Consider the following 17878-nt stretch of genomic DNA (forward strand, 5'->3'; position numbering starts at 1 on the left):
ACCCTCTGCAGCTCACTGCCATTCCTAGCCTCTACCACATCCTTACCACTCTTCCCCGAATCCCGTTGGCTCTCAGGATCGAATCGAATTACAGATGCCCTGCGAGACGCACTTGCGTCTTCCGCCCCTTTGACTCCCGTTTGAGTCTCCCATTGGCTCATCTCTAAGGAGGAACGAGTAAACTACATTTCCCGGCGTGCCCCGCGGTGGCTCCCTCCTTCCGGCCGACGTGTCTCTCAGTGGGAGTAGCGGGTGAGAGGGCAGCGACATGGCGCCTCCGGCTCCTTGCTCAGCTTCTGGAGGCTCCGGGGAGGTGGACGAGCTGTTCGACGTGAAGAATGCCTTCTACATTGGCAGCTACCAGCAGTGCATCAACGAGGCGCAGCGGGTGAAGGTGCGGCGGCTGCGGGGCTGGGGGACCCTGGGGGCGGAGGCGGAAGACGCTTCCTGGTGGCTGCGGGTCGCGCTGATTTAAAAAACCCTCCCTCTTTACCTCGCGCCGTTTCATCCCCGCCGCGCCCCCCCCCCCGGCACATCTCTTCAGAACGCGGTGAAGAATTATCCTTGTCCTATGACCAAACTCAAAGCAGTAACACTTTAACGATACTTCTCACTCTGAGCGCTCACTCAGACAGAGCCTTGGGAGGCATTTGAGTAAGAGAGGGGTTCATACCGCTATAGTAATAATAACAATGGTAATGATACTACGCTACAGTAGTAATGATAAAGACAGCAACAACAATAATAGTTTCCATCTGTTGAGCACCCACACTGTGCCGCCATGCCCTCAGTACCCGTGAAGTAGGGACTGTTGTTTATCCTCATTTTACAGGTGAGAAAAGGGAGGCTCAAGAAAGAAATGGCTTCTCGCTCGTTACCCTGCCCCACTAACCAGTAATCTTGACAACCTCAGTTGTAATCCAACTTGTAATTACTACCAGACTTGCTCATTCATTCATTCATCCAGTCCTCATTGAGCATCTGTATGGGCCAGGCAGGATATTAGTGCTGGGCGCACAGCAGTGACAAAATAGACAAAACTCCTAGCTCTCTTGGAAGCCTCAGCTCCCAAGGGAGACAGGCAGTAAACAAGTAAATAAACAAGATGTCAGGAGGTGGTGCGACGGAGAGTGGTGGGAGTGAGCCTGGCTGTTTGAGAGCTAGAAAATATAGCCCTTCAAGGCAGGGCCCAGGCAACCAGGCAGTGAGTGGGTGACAGGAGAGGGGGCAGCAGTGGCCACTAGCAGCACCATCTGGGGAGGCGCATGGATGGTACTGTCACTTTGAGAGTGAGCCATTGGAGGATTTTTAAGAGCAGTGAACATGACAGGCTCTTTGCCTGCCCTCATGGTGTAGTGTCCTGAAGAGAGTAAACAAGTAACGAAGCAAGAGAATACATAGTGTCAGCTTGAGTCCTCGAGGGGAGAGGGGAGATAAAAAAGTGCTGATCAGAAATGGGGGTGGGGGCTGCTTCACGTGGGAGTGGTCAGATCAGGTCTCTCTGACTGCCATTTTAACCTGTGACCAAACCTTGAGGAGGCTCTAACCCCATAACTTGCTGCAAAGGTGCTGAGGCAGCAGTGAGCTCCACGTAGTCAAGGCATACGAGGGTGGTGTGGCAGGAGTGGGCCGAGCACAGTGGGGGAGATGAAGAACGAGGTGGGCAGAGCGAGGGGCAGGGCCTGAAGGGCCGCAGCAGGGGTTTGGATTTTATTCCGAAGGTGTGGGAGGCCATGGGAGTGCCACACAAGGGAGTTGCAGACATCTTCCCAGAGGCAGCCAGAGGGTTGGGAGGAATTTGGATTCTGAAGTAGAGAAGGCTTGCTTTCCCTTCTGGCCTTTGGCAGTGAACCCCATGTCCCTGAATGTCATCTGCGTAATGGGGGGTAAAACCTCAAACAGACTTCAGTAAGAGATTAGGAATCGTTGAAATAACATTTGCATGACTGTATTAGTTTTCCATTGCCACTGTGACAAATTACCAAACAACAGCTTAAGTAAGGCAGCACACGTTTGTTATCTCGCAGCTTCTGTAGGTCAGAAGTCCAACACCGCTCTCACCAGGCTAAAATCAAGGTGTCGGCCCAGCTATGTCCTTTTTTGGAGGTTCTGGGGAAGAAGCACCTTCCTAACTTGTTCAAGTTGCTGCCTCTTGGCCAGGGGCCACCCTTAGCTCCTGGAGGCTTCTGGATGCTTCTCTCCAGTCCTCAACCTCGCATATCACCCTTCCATCTCAGAAGCAGCCACAGGGTTCTCACTTGGAGTCTCTCCAATTTCCCCTTCTCCTTCACTTCTTTTGTCTAAAAGTCCTCTGCTTTTAACGGTTTCCGTGATTAGACTGGATCCTCCCAGATAACCCAGCGTAGTGTCTCCATTTTTAGGGTCCATAATCTTAATCACACCTGTGAAGTCCCTTTTGTGATGTAACGTAAGCTGTTCACAGGCCCCAGGGACTGCTATGGACATCTCTGGGGGACCTTGTCCGTTCAGCGCCATGGTTGTTACATGCCTCCTTGCCGGGGTAGTGTAGACCATGAGAAGATTGAGACAGACCTGGGCTCAGATTCTGTCTCTTCTGTGTTCTCTCGGCAGCCAGGGCTGAGTCACTGCACCTTTCTGAGCCTCACTTTCCCCTCCTGTCAAATGGGAACGATGACATTCATCTCAGTAGGGTCCCTGTGAGGTTCAGCGTTATACTCATGATCCACCATCTGTCTTCTGTTGTGTGTCTGTTCTGCTTACCTTACAGCAATGTGTTCTTTCAGTCTTACTGTGTCATAATATGCAAACTTTACCTCCCTGCTGAAGGAATCAGCGTGACCTGCTGTATGTAGAGAGTGATGGAAAACAAAGGAAACCAGATCAGCAGTCACTTTTTATTGATTGATTGATTGATTGGCTGTGTTGGGTCTTCGTTGCAGTTCGCGGGCTTCTCAGTGCGGTGGCTTCTCTTGTTGTGGAGCACGGCCTCTAGGCGCACGGGCTTCCGTAGTTGTGGCTCGTGGACATAGTTGCTCCGCGGCATGTGGGATCTTCCCGGACCAGGGAGCGAACCCCATGTCCCCTGCATTGACAGGCAGATTTTTAACCCCCAGGGAAGTCCCAACAGTCACTTTTTTAAAATTAATTTATTTTTATTTATACTTATCTTTGGCTGCGTTGGGTCTTCGTTGCTGCACGCAGGCTTTCTCTAGTTGTGGCGAGCAGGGGCTACTCTTCGTTGTGGTGCGTGGACTTCTCATTGCGGTGGCTTCTCTTGTTGAGGAGCATGGGCTCTAAGTGCACGGGCTTCAGTAGTTGTGGCACGCGGGCTCCAGAGTGCAGGCTCAGTAGTTGTGGCACACGGGCTTAGTTGCTCCACGGCATGTGGGACCTTCCCGGACCAGGGCTCGAACCTGTGTCCCCAGCATTGGCAGGCAGATTCTTGACCACTGCGCCACCAGGGAAGCCCATAGCAGTCACTCTTGCTGGAGGCACACTGCGGCCCAACCTCTGAGCTGGGGGACCTACACCCTCTTTAGCAACGTGGTAAAGATGCACAGGCACCAAACCAAGAGATTCTACCTGACGCATCCAGAAGAGTGGGAGTCCTATCCCTGCTGAGCCATTTGACGTGATTTAATTCTGGTCCACAGGCCACCTAAACCTTCTTAGGCAGCCTGTACTGGGTTGAATGGTGTCCCTGAAAAGATATGTTCACCCGGGACCTGTGAATGTGACTTATTTGGAAAAGAGTCTTTGCAGCTGTAATTCAGTGAAGGATCTCTAGACAGGATCAGCTGGGTTAGACCCTAAATCCAGTGACTGGTGTCCTTCTAAGAGAGAGGCTTGAGGCAGACAGAAAAGATGGAGGCAGAGGTAGGGGTGAGGCAGCCGCAAGCCGAGGACTACCTGGAGCCACCAGAAGACGGATGAGGCAAAGAAGGATCCTCCCAGAGAGCCTATGGGAGGCACACGGCTCTGCCGACACCCTGATCTCGGACTTCTGGCCTCCAGAACCATGAGAGAATAAGTTTCTGTTTCTTCAAGCACACCTCCCAGCCCAGCTGGTGGTTAGTTATAGCAGCCCCAGCAACCTCAGGCACCACCAGAGGTGACACCAGGTAGAGCACCTGGTGTGTCTCAGTGCTGACACCATGATGATGTTTGTTTCCCCACCTGTCAGACATTTCGCAAGTGCCCACAAGATGGCAGGCACTGCACAGGTGTTAGGGATGAAGCAGCTAAGAAAGCCTCCAGGAGCTGACCGTGGAGTGTGGTCGGGGGACACTGATGGCCAGTAAGGGGAGGGAACGTGATCCCCCTTGCCAAACCCCATCACCGACTTCCCTTTACAGTACCCCTTGCTCTCAGGTCTGGCTGCACCTCTGAGCTGTTTGAAGGCAGTTTGAGGCCACCCTGGGGTTGGACATCATTGGTGGACGTAAGCCTCCTGGCTTTTCTGGTTTCTGAGCTCCCAGGTGATTCTGATGAGCTGTCAGGACTGGGGACCAGACCACTCACCTGGTGGCATGCATCACAGTCCCTGGTGTTGCCTGGTCTGTACATCTGTCCTTGTTCTTACACCTCCCAGAAGCTCTTCTCTCTTTGGCTGATTGAGAGGGTCCTGAGCATCTGTGTGTTGGGTCTCGGTGACCCCCCTTGGCAGTCCTGCAGGGTCAGTGGTGGTGCCTGTTTTACAGAGGGGGCAGCTGAGGCTCAGAGTTGCCTCTGGGACCCTGGTCCCCCACAAGGCATCCCACTGTGTCCCTGCTTCAAAGATACCAACAGCCAACATTTGTCTCTTTTTTTTTACTGAGGGTGGTATGGGGACCCCAGGTGGGTTGTCCTCACCAGTGTCCACCTCTGAGGGTCATTTCAGAGTCACTTATATAGAGGACACCGTGTTCCAAATCATGGCCGGATCCCCAGCCTGGCCACCAAGGCCAGAGCAAGCTGCTGGGACCCCCAGGCAAAGTTGGCCTGAGTCTGGCTGGGGCCAGGAGCCAGGCTTCTTGTTCGCAGTCTCCCTTGGCCTGGGAGGAGGACACATTCAGTGCTCTCACCCCCTCAGGCTGGGAAGAAGGCCTGGGGACTAGGAGTCTGGTTCTCAGCCTCGGGGGAGAGCAGTCCTGGCGTGCTCCCACCGGCGGGGCTCCAGAACATTTGTCCCTGTGCTCTGGCAGCTGGACAGGCTGTTCATTCTCTCTGTGCTTTTCCTCAGGCCCTGTGGTTTAGAGGTTGTTGGAGTAGTGACTCCAAGGTGGCCGGGCCCCCTTCCCCCATGTCACTTTGCTCTCCCAGCCTCCGGGTGGCCTGTCCCAGCACCCGCATGCCCTCTGGGCTGAGTTGCTCTGTGCCACCCCAGGTCAGCCAGCACCCTGGGACGTGGTCCAAAGCTGCTCTCCTGAGGGAGGGTCCCTCGCCTGCCCGTAGCCTCGTGGGGGCCTCCCTCGCAGTCCCACAGTCAACCCTGTAGGAGGTCACCTCACACCTGCTTGTTCTGTGTGGTGGCTGGGCTGAGGGAGTGTGGCCCGTGGGCCTCGTCCCCGAGTATAGGGCGGTCCCCAAGGTCTCACCCAGCCTGGCTAGACCCAGACATCGCTATGCTGGGGCAGCCAAGCTGAGCTCTCCCAGAAAGGTCCTCCGAGTGAGGCAGACCTTCATCTCTCCTGTTTGTCACGTTTAAAGAACGTTTTGAAACAAAAGCAGGACAGGAACAAGAGGCATGGAAGTATTCGTTACAGGAAGTAAGTCCCTTTCGCACGTCTCCTGCTGGGCCCCATCCCTTCTCCAATATCCACCATTCATGTCCGGATAGGAATCCTCCCAGGCCTGTTTGCTCGGCTTGTACAAACTTGGGCATCAGGGCGTTCCCATACCCACCCCCACCCCCACCCCCACCCCCACCCCCACCCCTTGCTGTCCTCGGACCACCCATACTGTTGAGCAGCTTCTGTTTTTTTTTTTTTTTTTTGCGGTACGCGGGCCTCTCACTGTTGTGGCCTCTCCCGTTGCGGAGCACAGGCTCCGGACGCACAGGCTCAGCGGACATGGCTCACGGGCCCAGCCGCTCCGTGGCATGTGGGATCTTCCCGGACCAGGGCACGAACCCGTGTCCCCTGCATTGGCAGGCGGACTCCCAACCACTGTGCCACCAGGGAAGCCCGAGCAGCTTCTGTTTTGATCCACTGCACCCTGGGGTCCTTCCGCCTTGACACAAGCAGCCACGTGGCCAGTGGTCAGAAGCGTGGGCTCTGCCCTGGCCCCTGCTGTGTGGCTGGAGCAGTTTCAACACTTTTGGTGCCCCCATCCCTCACCTGGATGGATGGGGGTGACGGTCGAGCCTCCTTTCCCAGGGCGATGCCAGGGTGGCACAGAATGAGGTGCCTGGCTCACTGCATGCCCTCAGTGGAGGCTCCTCTCCTGCTGCCTAAGGTCATAGGCAGCTGAGAGCCAGGGCCGGGACTAGGACCCAGACTCCACTGGGAAAGCTGCCCACTTCTGGCCTCTGAGGGCCTGTTGGGCACACAGCCCCCAAGAGTTCTGACCTGCTTTTCCACAGCCGTCAAGCCTGGAGAGAGATGTGGAAAGGGATGTCTTCCTGTACAGAGCGTACCTGGCACAGGTGAGTGTGGGCCCTTGACCATGACTGCCAACACCCTGGGGAAGGAGAGTAAGGAACAGAGTGTCGGCAGGGGTGGGGACCACGAGCAGCTGGTGTGGCCACCACAAGAAGGTGGCCGTGTCACTGAGGCCCTGGAGCACCAGGCCAGAGGGCCAATGTTGGGATTTCTTGCTTTTCTTTTTATACTTAATCGATCGATTTCACTTGTTCAGTACAGTTCTGGGTTTACAGAATAACTGAGCAGATGGCAAAGAGAATTCCAAATGCCCACCCCCCACGCACAGGCATTTTCTCTTATTAACATTTTGGGTTGGCAGGGTGCTTTTATTACAATCAATGCAGTGATATTGATACTGTTACTAACCAAAGCCCACAGTTTAGACACTAGGTATTTTTTGTTTCTTTTATTTGGGGTATAATTGATTTATAATGTTGTGTTAGCTTCAGGTGTACAGCAAAGTGAATATGTTATACAAATAAATATATCCACTTTTTTTTTGGATTCTTTTCCCATATAGGCCATTACAGAGTATTGAGTAGAGTTCCCTGTGCTGTACAGGAGGTCCTTATTAGTTATCTACGTTGTATACAGTAGCATGTATGTGTCAATCCCAATCTTCCAATTTATCCCTCCCCCCGGACCCCTTACCCCACCCTGGTAACCATAAGTTTATTTTCTACATCTGTAATTCTACTTCAGTTTTGTAGGTAAGCTCATTTGTAGTCTTTTTTTAGATTTCACATATAAGCGATATCTTAGGATATTCTTCTTTTTCTTTCTGACTTACTTCACTCAATTTGAGAATCTCTAGGTCCATTCATGTTGCTGCAAATGGCATTATTTTGTTCTTTTTTATGGCTGAGTAATATTCCATTGTATATACGTACCACGTCTTCTTTATCCATTCCTTTGTTGATGGACATTTAGGTTGCTTCCACAGACACTAGGGTTTTTAAAAAGCAGCATTACCCTGATAATGCAGTAAGACTGCATTCTTCTGTTCTAAAAACAATCTGGACTCTGCAGACAGGATTGAATTGTGCCCCGCCCTGTTCCCACCCCAGACCCACCAGCCTCCCGCCAACCTCGTCCCACAGACACAGCCGTAGACTGCTGTGTTGTGGGTACATGGCTCCACAGATGCCCCCACCTCACATCAGGCCTCGGGTGGCTTCCCAGGTCTGTTTTCATCTTTCCCTCTATGGAGCGTTCTGGAGCCTGATGGAACTTCCACCTTGTGGACCGAGCCCCCCTCACCACCCTCCCCCCACCAACCTCCAGGGTGAAGCTGGGGCCCAGACAGTGTGTGTGGTCCCCAGCAGAGTAGGGTGTCCTGGCACGCCCCAGAATCTCCTTGGATGTGTTCATATATTCGTGTATGTATATATATCTTTAAAAGAGGAATACACGTCGGTGGCAACGAAAATACTGAAACTACCTAGAAAGAAAGACAGTGGAAAATGGGTCCCTGATTCCAGTTCCCCTCCCTGCAGCGACCTCCCTGCTGGGTGTCTGCCCGTGGGGTGCATGTTCTGCTCAATAGAAGCCAGTGCCCAGACCCCCTGGCCCTGGTGACACCACTGCACCCCACCCCCAGAGCTGGTGGGGCCCTCACCCCGTCACTTCACCACCGGGGGCTGAACAGTGACCTGCCAGGGTCTCCAGCTAGAGCAGTGGGCAGCGTGGCACGACAGCTAACGGGTGATGCTGTGCTGACTTCCACCGCGCACTCCAGCGGGGATGGCACTCGTGGGCTGAGGGGGTCCCTGGGAGTGGTGGGCACCGACCCATGGTATTGGGGCTCCACCAGGGCAGTGCTGGAGCCAAGAAGCCCTTGTATGTTCCTGGGGTCTGAGAACATATAAACCCCACGGGGAGTTCGGGCGGAGCTGACAGTCTGCTTGTCTTGCCCACAGAGGAAGTACGGCGTGGTCCTGGATGAGATCAAGCCCTCCTCGGCCCCAGAGCTCCAGGCCGTGCGCATGTTTGCTGAGTACCTGGCTAGCGACAGCCGGCGGTGAGGTTGGGTGGGGGGCGGGCCTGGGGCACGGTGGATGGGCCTGGGTGGGCAGAGGATGTCTAGTTGGCATCCCTCCTCTGCCCTCTCACCTCTCTGAGCTTCAGTTTCCCTCACTTGCACAGTGGGAGGCAGTGATGGACCCTGCTTCAAAGGGGGCGGGGGGCTGGGGATCAGAGATGCGGACTTGTGTACAGATACCTAGGGACAGTGAGGGCCTCATTCTTGCCGGGAGGACCTCCCCTGGTACATAAGGGTGGGGACCCTGCAGCCAGTCTTCCAGCCATTGCTGCTCACCCATTGTGCAGGGGAGGGAATGGCAGCCACACCACGCGTCGTCCAGATGGAGGGTGGGAGGGGACAGCAAGTCTTCACCCTGAGCTGGGTGTGTCCCCCTGTGCCACAGACCAGCAGTCATCAAACTCCCTCAGGCGATGGCCAGGAGAGGTGGGGTGGTCCAGGCTGTGGGGACCTGGAAGTGCTGAGCATCCCAGGACCAGGCCCGCCTGTTACCTGCTGCTCCGTCGGGGTCTGAGACAGCTCACGGTCCAGCCCTGCTGGCCTCAGATGGTTCCTGCACAGGCAGGTGCGTGGGCTGTTCCTTGCTGGCTGGGATGCTCGCCCAGGTGCACGTGAACTCGGCCTCTGCAGGTGGGGGCCCTGTGGCCCTGCATCACCTGTGCGTGGAGCACCAGCCTGACGCAGCAGGCCCCGTGGCCCCTCTGCACCTCGGTTTCCCCCACCCCTTGGAATGGGCTGGTCGTGAGGCCCCCCGGGATTTCGGAGGTAAAACACTCCCCAGAGGGCGGCTGGGATGGAAGGCTGGGGCAGCACAGCCCACGACAGGGAGCCACTCTGTTCTGTGAGCCTATTCCCACCTACCTGTCCCAGCCCCAGGGCCCTTCCACCACCCAGGCCGCCCCTCACAGCACTGTGACGCCTCACAGAGGGACCCTCCCCCCGATCTCTGCCCTGTGGAACTTAATAAACCAGGATGCGGTCATGACCTTGTTGACACTACGCTTTCCTCGGAGGCTGCTGCAGCCATGTGTGAGTCCCAAGTGTGGGTACGACTGTCTGCTGTGACCCCCACCTCTGCTCCTTCCTCATGGAGGGCAACGCCCTGTGCTCCACCTTCTGTGATCAGGCTCCTTCGTCCACAGACGCTTGAAGGATTTACTCAAAGAGGCTTAAGCAGTAGCAGCTGAATGGGGACTTCCAAAAGACATGTCCATGTCCTGACCCCCAGAACCTGTGAAGCTGACCTCATTGGAAATGGGGGTCTTTGCAGGTGTAAGTGGTTAAGGATCTTGAGATCATCTTGGATATAAGGTGGGCCCTAAATCTGGTGACTGGTATCTTCATAAGAGATGGAAGAGAAGACACAGATACGGAGGCCACATGAAGATGGAGGCAGAGATTGGGGTGAAAGAGACACAAGCCAAGGACTGCCGCAGCTCCAGGAGAAAGGACCAGGACAGATCTTCCCTTGGAGGAAGGAACCAATCCTGCCAGCACTTTGATTTCAGACTGCTGGCCTCCAGAACTGGGAGAGAATAAACCCCTGTTGTTTTGATCCCCTCCCTGGTTCGTGGGCTTTGTGACAGTACCCCCAGGACACTAAGACAGGCAGCGTCCTGAGGCCGTCCCTTCACCCTCTCTGCGCACGTCTCTAGCTGGGGTGACAAACCCCATTCTCCTTTCGGAAGGGGAAGGAGCCGCAGGGCTGCTGTGAGCACTACAGAAAAGAACCCGCAGGAAGCCTGCGGTGTGGAGCAGGTGCTCGGGAAAGCAGAGCGGCTCTTGGTGCATCCATCCTGGCTGTACAGACCACCGCCCCATGCAAACTGCCCAGCGAGCAGGTGGTGGAGAAAGTGCTGGAGCCCGTAAGGGTAACCACAACGTGTTCCAGTAACAACGTACAGCACTGACGTTACAAGGACAAGAGCAGGCACCGTGTTCACAGCCTGTGTGCCAGGAACCAGGCAGGAAGCTTTGGGAGGTGGCCTTGGGGCTCCTCACGCCAACCCTGTGTGATCCCCGTGCACAGTCCTTCTGTGCAGAGCGGGGAAGAGACTCAGATTTGAAGTCATTTGTCCGTCAGGCACCTCTCTGGTGGGCGCAGAGGGAGTAATAGGCACATCCCTGCCCTCCAGGGGCCCTCAGGTACACAGGCACTTGGCCGCCAGCCCCCAGCAACCCGCGTGAAACGTACGCGCTTGTTGAGACCGTGTGTCCCAAGCCACAGCATTTGTCCAGCAGTGACACAGGGCCGGGCCCTTGCCTCCCTTCTCTCATTAACCACTCAGCAGCCCTTTGGAACAAGGAGTTGCAGCTCCTCGTTTCAGTTAAGCAGACCGAGGCTCTGGTGTCCTGTGGCGGGTGAGGGCGTCCGGCGGGTCCTCGGGCAAGCCTGCACTCCAGCCTGCTGCCGGCTCCCAGCCCCCAGGCGCACACGACATCCACTTGCCGGGAGCAGCCTGCACACCAAGCTCGGGCACTGGGGGCAGCCACCCTGTCAGTGGGGGTATCGTCCTGCACAGCCACCCTCAGGACCCAGGCCCGATGCTGACCGAGGTAGATCAGGACCCTCTGCTGAGACCACTGGCCTACTCGGGAAGTTGGTGACGTCGCTGGTGTGAGGTTCACCTGTGTGGCCTCATGTCCCTGTGGAGGTGTCCCCATTGAGCTAGCCTGTCCCTGTGCATGCGGGGCAGCGTGGACACCTCAGCCCCCGAGCACTGAGGGCCAGTGGAGCTCAAGACCTGGATGGTCATTTGTGCTGCTCCGTGGGTAGAGCCAGGCGTGGCCCTTGCTGCCCCACACTCCCCATAGGGCCTGGAGCACCCAACCCCGCTTCTCCTGGCCTTGGTTTCCCTGTTTATGTGCGGGGTGAGGAGTGCCTGGTGGGGAGGTGGCGAGACTGGCACCTAGTGGGGCTTGGCAGAGACAGCTGGGCCTATCCTGCCCTCGCTGCTTTGTGCCCCGGGGGGCTTGACTCGCCCTCTCTGGGCCTGTCTGTTCCCATGGGGGAGAGGTCGCCTCCCGCCCCTGCCTCGGGCTCTGAGCAGCTGCGTCTTGCAGGGATGGGATCGTGGCCGAGCTAGACCGGGAGATGAGCCGGACCGTGGACGTGACCAACACCACCTTCCTGCTCATGGCTGCCTCCATCTACTTCCACAACCAGAACCCGGACGCAGCCCTGCGCACCCTGCACCAAGGGGACAGCCTGGAGTGGTGAGTGGCTGTCCTGCACTGGGGGAGCGGCCAGCGTGAGTGGCTCCTCTGGTGTCCAGGAAGCTCAGGGCCTCATCAGCCATCGTCATAGGAACGGCAAGGGGGGCTGCTCTGAAAGAGAGGGGCTGGGATGGGGCATGGGCCTCCCATTTAGGCTGCAGCTCTTGTTCTCCGTCCAGGAGACACACTTTTCCGCATGGCTGGGCCATTGCTCTGAGGACACATCACCCGGGGCTGAAAACCCTCTGTTCCCAGCAGCAGAGCAGAAAGCACCTTTGTCTCTGCCTGAGATTTCTGCACCCTCCCTTCTCCCATGGAGCCTTGTGTTTCTCTGCCCTGGGCCCTGGATTTCCATGTCCTCCCTGGGCCCCACGGACCCTCCCCTGAGGCCGGCCCTCAGGGCACTCTGGGCCTGGGCACTGGAGTGCCCTGCAGCCTGCTGTTGGCTCCACCCCCACCCCAGGAGGTGGCTCTGGGCTGTGCTGTGTCCGGCTCCCTGCGGCCAGGGCTCCAGCCCTGCAGGGTGCAGCCATTCTCCCCCATGAGCGCTCTGGTTTCTGCCTTCCCTTGGTTAGTTGGTCACCACGCGTTCCTTCCTATCCATTTATGTCCCACCCTGATCCAGGGGGTTTGCAATAGGCATGTTACACGGCTGGTGAGGCAGTGCACCCCACGAATGTTTCTCATGCTTCTCCTTGGGCTGGTCTGGGTGCCGGGTCACGTTCTGGCGGGAAAACTCGGGAACAAGTGGCCACATTAGTGATCGGTGGTCACAGCTGTCTGGGCTCGAGGCGGGGGGCTGTGGGTGTGGGTGCTGAAAGCACGGAGCAGATGTTCTCCTGCAGCACTTCATCTGGGACTCTGGAAAGGAGAGGGAGGTACAGATGGGATGGCCAGCCACGGGGCGGGCAGGGAGTGGGCCACAGGCCTGGGGACCCCATGGGAGCTCCCGGCCCAAGCACACTCAGCAGAGACAGGCGGGAGTGCAGGGCCTGGGAAGCGATGGGGTGCTCAGCCCAGCAAGCAGCGCCCAGGTCTGAGTTCGGCCCTGCTGGGCTGACAGTCAACCTCAGTGTTCCCCGCGGTAAGGCGGGGCTGGTGGCGTGAGCACGCAAGGGGAGGTTTCTGGAAGGTGGTGCTTACACAGAGTGAGCTCCTGGTGGAAGATAAAGTGGGGTAGGAGTTCACTGACTGCCCGCCCTTCCCACAGCATGGCCATGACGGTGCAGATCCTGCTGAAGCTAGACCGCCTGGACCTCGCCCGGTAAGCCCCTCTCCCCCAGGGTTGCTGGGCTGTGGCCTGTGCATCGGGGGTATCTTAGCAACAGCCAGGCCATGTTGGGACCCTGTGTTCTCTAGCAGCCAGGCCACTGTCTTCAAGGGCGCACACGGCATGGGGACCACCCAGAGCCCTCCCCCTGGCTCTGATTATCAGTGACACGAGTGTTTCTCCATTTATTTCATTCTAGTCCATTGGGGTGACTGCACCATTGTTTACCTGCCCTTCTCTGCAGGGTGTTGCCTGGGACAAGGGGTGTCACTGTCTGTGCCTCAGTTTCCTTCTGTGAGGCAGGCAGCGGGGCCCACCTTGCAGGGTTGGGGTGGGCTTTGCAAGCACGCAGAGGCATGTGCAGCCGTGGATGGGGGCTGGCCAGGCCAGGGCCTGAGGTCCTGGGGCCTCGTGAGCAAGGAACTCGGGCGGGGGTGGGGCACAGTGACTGGCCACTCAGCTACCGGGCACCTTCCCGCCTCTCTCCTCTGCCCCCAGGAAGGAGCTGAAGAAAATGCAGGACCAGGACGAGGACGCCACCCTCACCCAGCTGGCCACCGCCTGGGTCAGCCTGGCTGTGGTGAGCACTGGGCTTGTGTGCGGGCATGAGAGACAGGAGTATCCGGGACCCAGGAGGTCGCGGCGGCCCCCTGTGCGCAGCGCTGGCTGCTCCTGTGGGGGAGGGTGCAGGTGGGGTTCCACAGACGCACTGGACCTCCTGCTTTCTTGGGGGCTAGTCCCCTGGAGGAGCCCCAGCACGTTTTCCCCCTCTCTCGGGCTTGACCCATTCTGGCTCCTTGCAGCTGAGAGGCTTGGCCAGAGCCAGAGTGAACAAACTGGGGGTTTATGGAACCGGACTCGGCGTACCTCTGCCTGCACGCACCCCCTCCCGCCCCCCAGCCTAGATGCACGGAGCCAGCCAGCTGGCAGCGCACCCTCCTCTGGGGTCTGGCCCTGGTCTTGGCTGCTGCCCAGCTTGCTCTCCAGGCTCCCGGCACAGGGTTGGTGCCCGTATCCCCCTTGCGCTTTCCCCCCCTCGAGCCCAACCCCCCACCCCCACGTGCCTGGGCGCCCCTCTCCTGGTAGCAGCCCCATTTCTGGATTTGGACATTTGGCTTCTTTTCTCTGAGTCACTCCTTTGTACAGGCCTTTTAAATTGTGCTCCGCGTCTGTGTGCACCTGCACATCCTTTTGCAGGGCTGGGGCCTCACCCCACAGTATCCATTCAGTTTAGTGGGACACACCCGAACAGCTCTCTCCCATGGCCTAGCAGTCTTTCACAAGCACATCTTGGTCTTAGGTTCCCCTGCAAGTGTGGCGCTGTGTCTTTACCAGGCGGACAGAACCTTCTATTCAGAATTTGGGCGGTCGGGGTCACGGCTGCTGGAGCAGAGGCCACCCCGATGGGCCATGTGTCCCAGTGGTCCCAGCTCAGACCTTGACCCAGTTGCCCGTGCAGTGATTCTCCCTCTCGAAGCCGAGGCTTTCGAGTCTATAAACGTAGGGCTTGGGGAGCTGGATTTGAGGGGGGTCTTCGTGCCGCTTTGGCCCCTTCACAGCACTGGCTGCACAGGGGTCTCTTCGGGGAAGGGGGCGGTGTCCAAAGAGTGCCTGCTGTAGGCCGGCTGCACTGGAACTGTCTCCACAAAGTGCTGGGGTCCCTCCAGGAGGGAACAGGCGGGGTAGGGCCGGGCAGCAGGGTGACAAAGCGGTGACGTCAGCTGTCCCCACAGGGTGGTGAGAAGCTGCAGGACGCCTACTACATCTTCCAGGAGATGGCTGACAAGTGTTCGTCCACCCTGCTGCTGCTCAATGGGCAGGCAGCCTGCCACATGGCCCAGGGCCGGTGGGAGGCCGCGGAGGGTGTGCTGCAGGAGGCGCTGGACAAGGTATGGGCAGGTGCAGCCCCAGCCCAGAAAGAGGTGTGCCACAGACCCCGTGGCCTGCCTTGTGGCCATGTGGGGATTTTAATGCCATATCAGTTAAAACTCGGGATTGCAAGCGACAATCCTGATTCTAACTTCTCTTGGAAATGCGAGGATCCCATCAGCCTGGGCCCCCGTCGGCCTGAGCTGAGCAGACCCACGCCCTGTCTCCTCTTCACTGAGACCTTGGCTGCCTGGCCCGGGGCCTTTTGCGGTGATCCCTCACCTGGGTCTGTGCTTGGGAGAGACAGCTCCCGTTTGCTGCCGAGGGGAGAGCAGGCTGCCGACGGGAGGTGTTGCCTCTGCCCATCCTTGTTGAGCAGAGGGCCTGGAGCGCTGCCCTCAGGGCTGCCACAGTTGTCTTCTCATGGCTGCCATCTGAAACGTTTGATATAATGAGAAACTGACACCAGAGGGAAGCTTTCTCCATGCTCGTCTCTGCAAGGGGCCGATCTATCGTCAGAAGGTTGTTGGCTGAGTGGGGACAGGCCGAGGGGAGTCAGTCGGGTGCTCCTGCTGGCTGGCGGCGTCAGGCTACCCGTGTGGAGCTGCCTTGCCTACCAGAGCGCCCCGTGCTGGTGGGGAGAATGCAGGTCTCTGCAAAGAAGGGCAGCATGGGGGTGGAGCCAGATCTGTGCAGGAGGCCTGGGCCCCTGCAGCCCCTCAGGCCTGTGGCGCCCTGCATCCTTAGCGGCATGTCCCTGCCTCGCCCCAGCCAGGGGCTCTGGCTGGGGTTCCTGGCCAAGGCAGCGGCCGAGCTGATTCCCAGAGTTCCTGTGCCTCAGAGCCCAATATGGGCGGGTGGGGTGAGGTCACCCCCTTGGAGTTTCTGGTAATTTCCCGCAGCTTCCTGCCAATGCCCCTGGGGAGCAGGCAGGGCGGGAGGGGTCTGTCCCACGGTCTCAGGCCTCATCGTTGGAGCAGGAGGAGCAGCTAGCTGGGCTGTGATAGGTTGAGGCCGCCTTGGTCTGGACTCCATTACTTTGAGATTTGTGATAAAAACGCCCCTCCCAAATTGCAGCAAGCAAGGGGGGCTCTGTGTCAGACTGGTCTGCACATGAAGCAACACGCTCACTGGGAAAGCAGCCGGTGTGGGGAGGCAGAAGGGAGGGCCCTGAGGTCACTGTCTTGCGGAGCGGCCAGTGGTGGGGGCGTGCTGGGTCTTGCAATCCCAGCCCTGCTTGAGATGGGGGCCTGGAGGAGCTGACCCTGCCTGTCTGGTGTCCCCTTGTGTTGCCAGGACAGTGGCCACGCTGAGACGCTGATCAACCTCATCGTCCTGTCCCAGCACCTGGGCAAGCCTCCCGAGGTAGGACCCTCCCCACCCTCAGCCAGGTGCAGGAGGGTTTTCCGGCCCTCATGGTGCCAGCCTGGGGTGGGCAGGGGTCTCTGGTGTGGCCCCGGCTCTAGAGGGAGCTTGGGGCCTCAGGGTCTGAACTTCAAGGTTGGCCTGGCCTTAGGGCAAAAACCTGTTCCCCACGAGTGGGTGCAGCTGAGATCGGCCCCGGGAAGCTGGCATTGCAAGTACTCTCCCAGGGTCCCCACCCTGGTCGGGGCTGCAGGTCAGCCGCTGTGTGGGTCCTACGGACAAGTGGGCTGAGGCTCAGGGCTTCCAGGCTGGGACTCGGCCTATGCCACCTCAGAATTGGGAGCGGACACCAGGACAGAGAAACAGGGCTCAGGGGAGCAATCCTGCTGAGCCTACCTTGTCTGAGGGTGGGGAGGAGGACGCTGGGGCACTGCCCCATTTAGGTGCCTTGCCCAGCCGGCCAGGGGCCTGCCTCAGGGCTTCATGATGGTCTGTCACCAGTTCCTCGAAGAAGAGCCCCCCAGACAGCCTCAGGGCTGGGGTGGTGCAGGACAGATAGGACAACTCTCCCACTCACTGCAGAGACATCCCCAGACTATCAGTTTTGGAGAAACAGAGCCAGACAGACGCCCCTAGCCCCACATGGTCAGGGCTGAGCCTGGCGGGTAGGGCAAGGCTGGGAGCGAGGGCTCCAATCCCCAAGCCTCTGAGGTGTCTCCATACGACGTGCCCAGAACAAATCCATCTCCTTTCCCAGCCCCGTGCCCCCTGACCTGCCTTCCACTCCTGACCCCCTGCCTCTCCCAGGGCCTGGGTCCCTGCCCAGCCCACATCCCTGCACCTGGTGCATGCTTCACCCATGTGCCAAGTGCAGGCTCTGTGCCAGGTGGTGCTCCCCACCCACCAGGGTCCTCTCTAATTCAGCATGGTTCCGGGGCAGCAGGGTGTGATGGAGAAAATATGGGGAAACCAGGGCTCTTGCCTGGGTCTGGCCAGGTGGCCCTTGTTTCACCCCACTCCCTACCCTGCAGGTCAGAGCCACGGTGGAGTCCCCATATTTAGCTAACCTTGCCTCCCCCACAGGTGACAAACCGCTACCTGTCCCAGCTGAAGGATGCTTACAGGTCCCACCCCTTCATCAAGGAGTACCAGGCCAAGGTGAGCCCATGCAGGCGGCCCGTCTCTGAGCCCTAGACCCCCCAGGCTCTGTCAGGCAAAGCGTGGAACTCGGGGTTTGGCTCACAAGTTCTCCCCTTTCTCTGCCCACCCTCATCCCCCTTCCCCGCCCCTTATTCACGTTGAAGGAAAACGACTTTGACCGGCTGGTGCTGCACTACGCCCCCAGCGCCTGAGACCGGCCCCAGACACGTTTCCAGAGCTGCGGGGATACAAGGCCAGGGCTGTGCTGCCCTCTCCACCGGGCACTTGCCGTTTGGCCAGAAGCAGAGGTTGGAAACCCAGCCCAGCCCCCTTTTGTCAATAAATGTCTCCACTCCAGGTATCCCCACCAGA

General features: G+C 58.1%; 1 protein-coding gene across 1 annotated transcript; it reads left to right on the top strand.

Moving 5' to 3' along the window:
* The first annotated feature begins 215 nt into the window (after positions 1-215).
* On the top strand, positions 216-17878 carry COPE (COPI coat complex subunit epsilon). The gene is made up of 10 exons (XM_082620572.1): positions 216-394; positions 6545-6607; positions 8525-8625; positions 11710-11862; positions 13073-13126; positions 13631-13712; positions 14866-15021; positions 16298-16366; positions 17450-17524; positions 17671-17878. Exons 1-10 carry the CDS (start codon positions 269-271, stop codon positions 17716-17718), a joined length of 927 nt encoding a protein of 308 aa, XP_082476698.1. The 5' UTR covers positions 216-268; the 3' UTR covers positions 17719-17878.

The sequence above is a fragment of the Mesoplodon mirus genome (assembly GCF_964341445.2).
Source record: "Mesoplodon mirus genome assembly, chromosome: 5".
Classification (NCBI taxonomy): Eukaryota; Metazoa; Chordata; class Mammalia; order Artiodactyla; family Ziphiidae; genus Mesoplodon; species Mesoplodon mirus.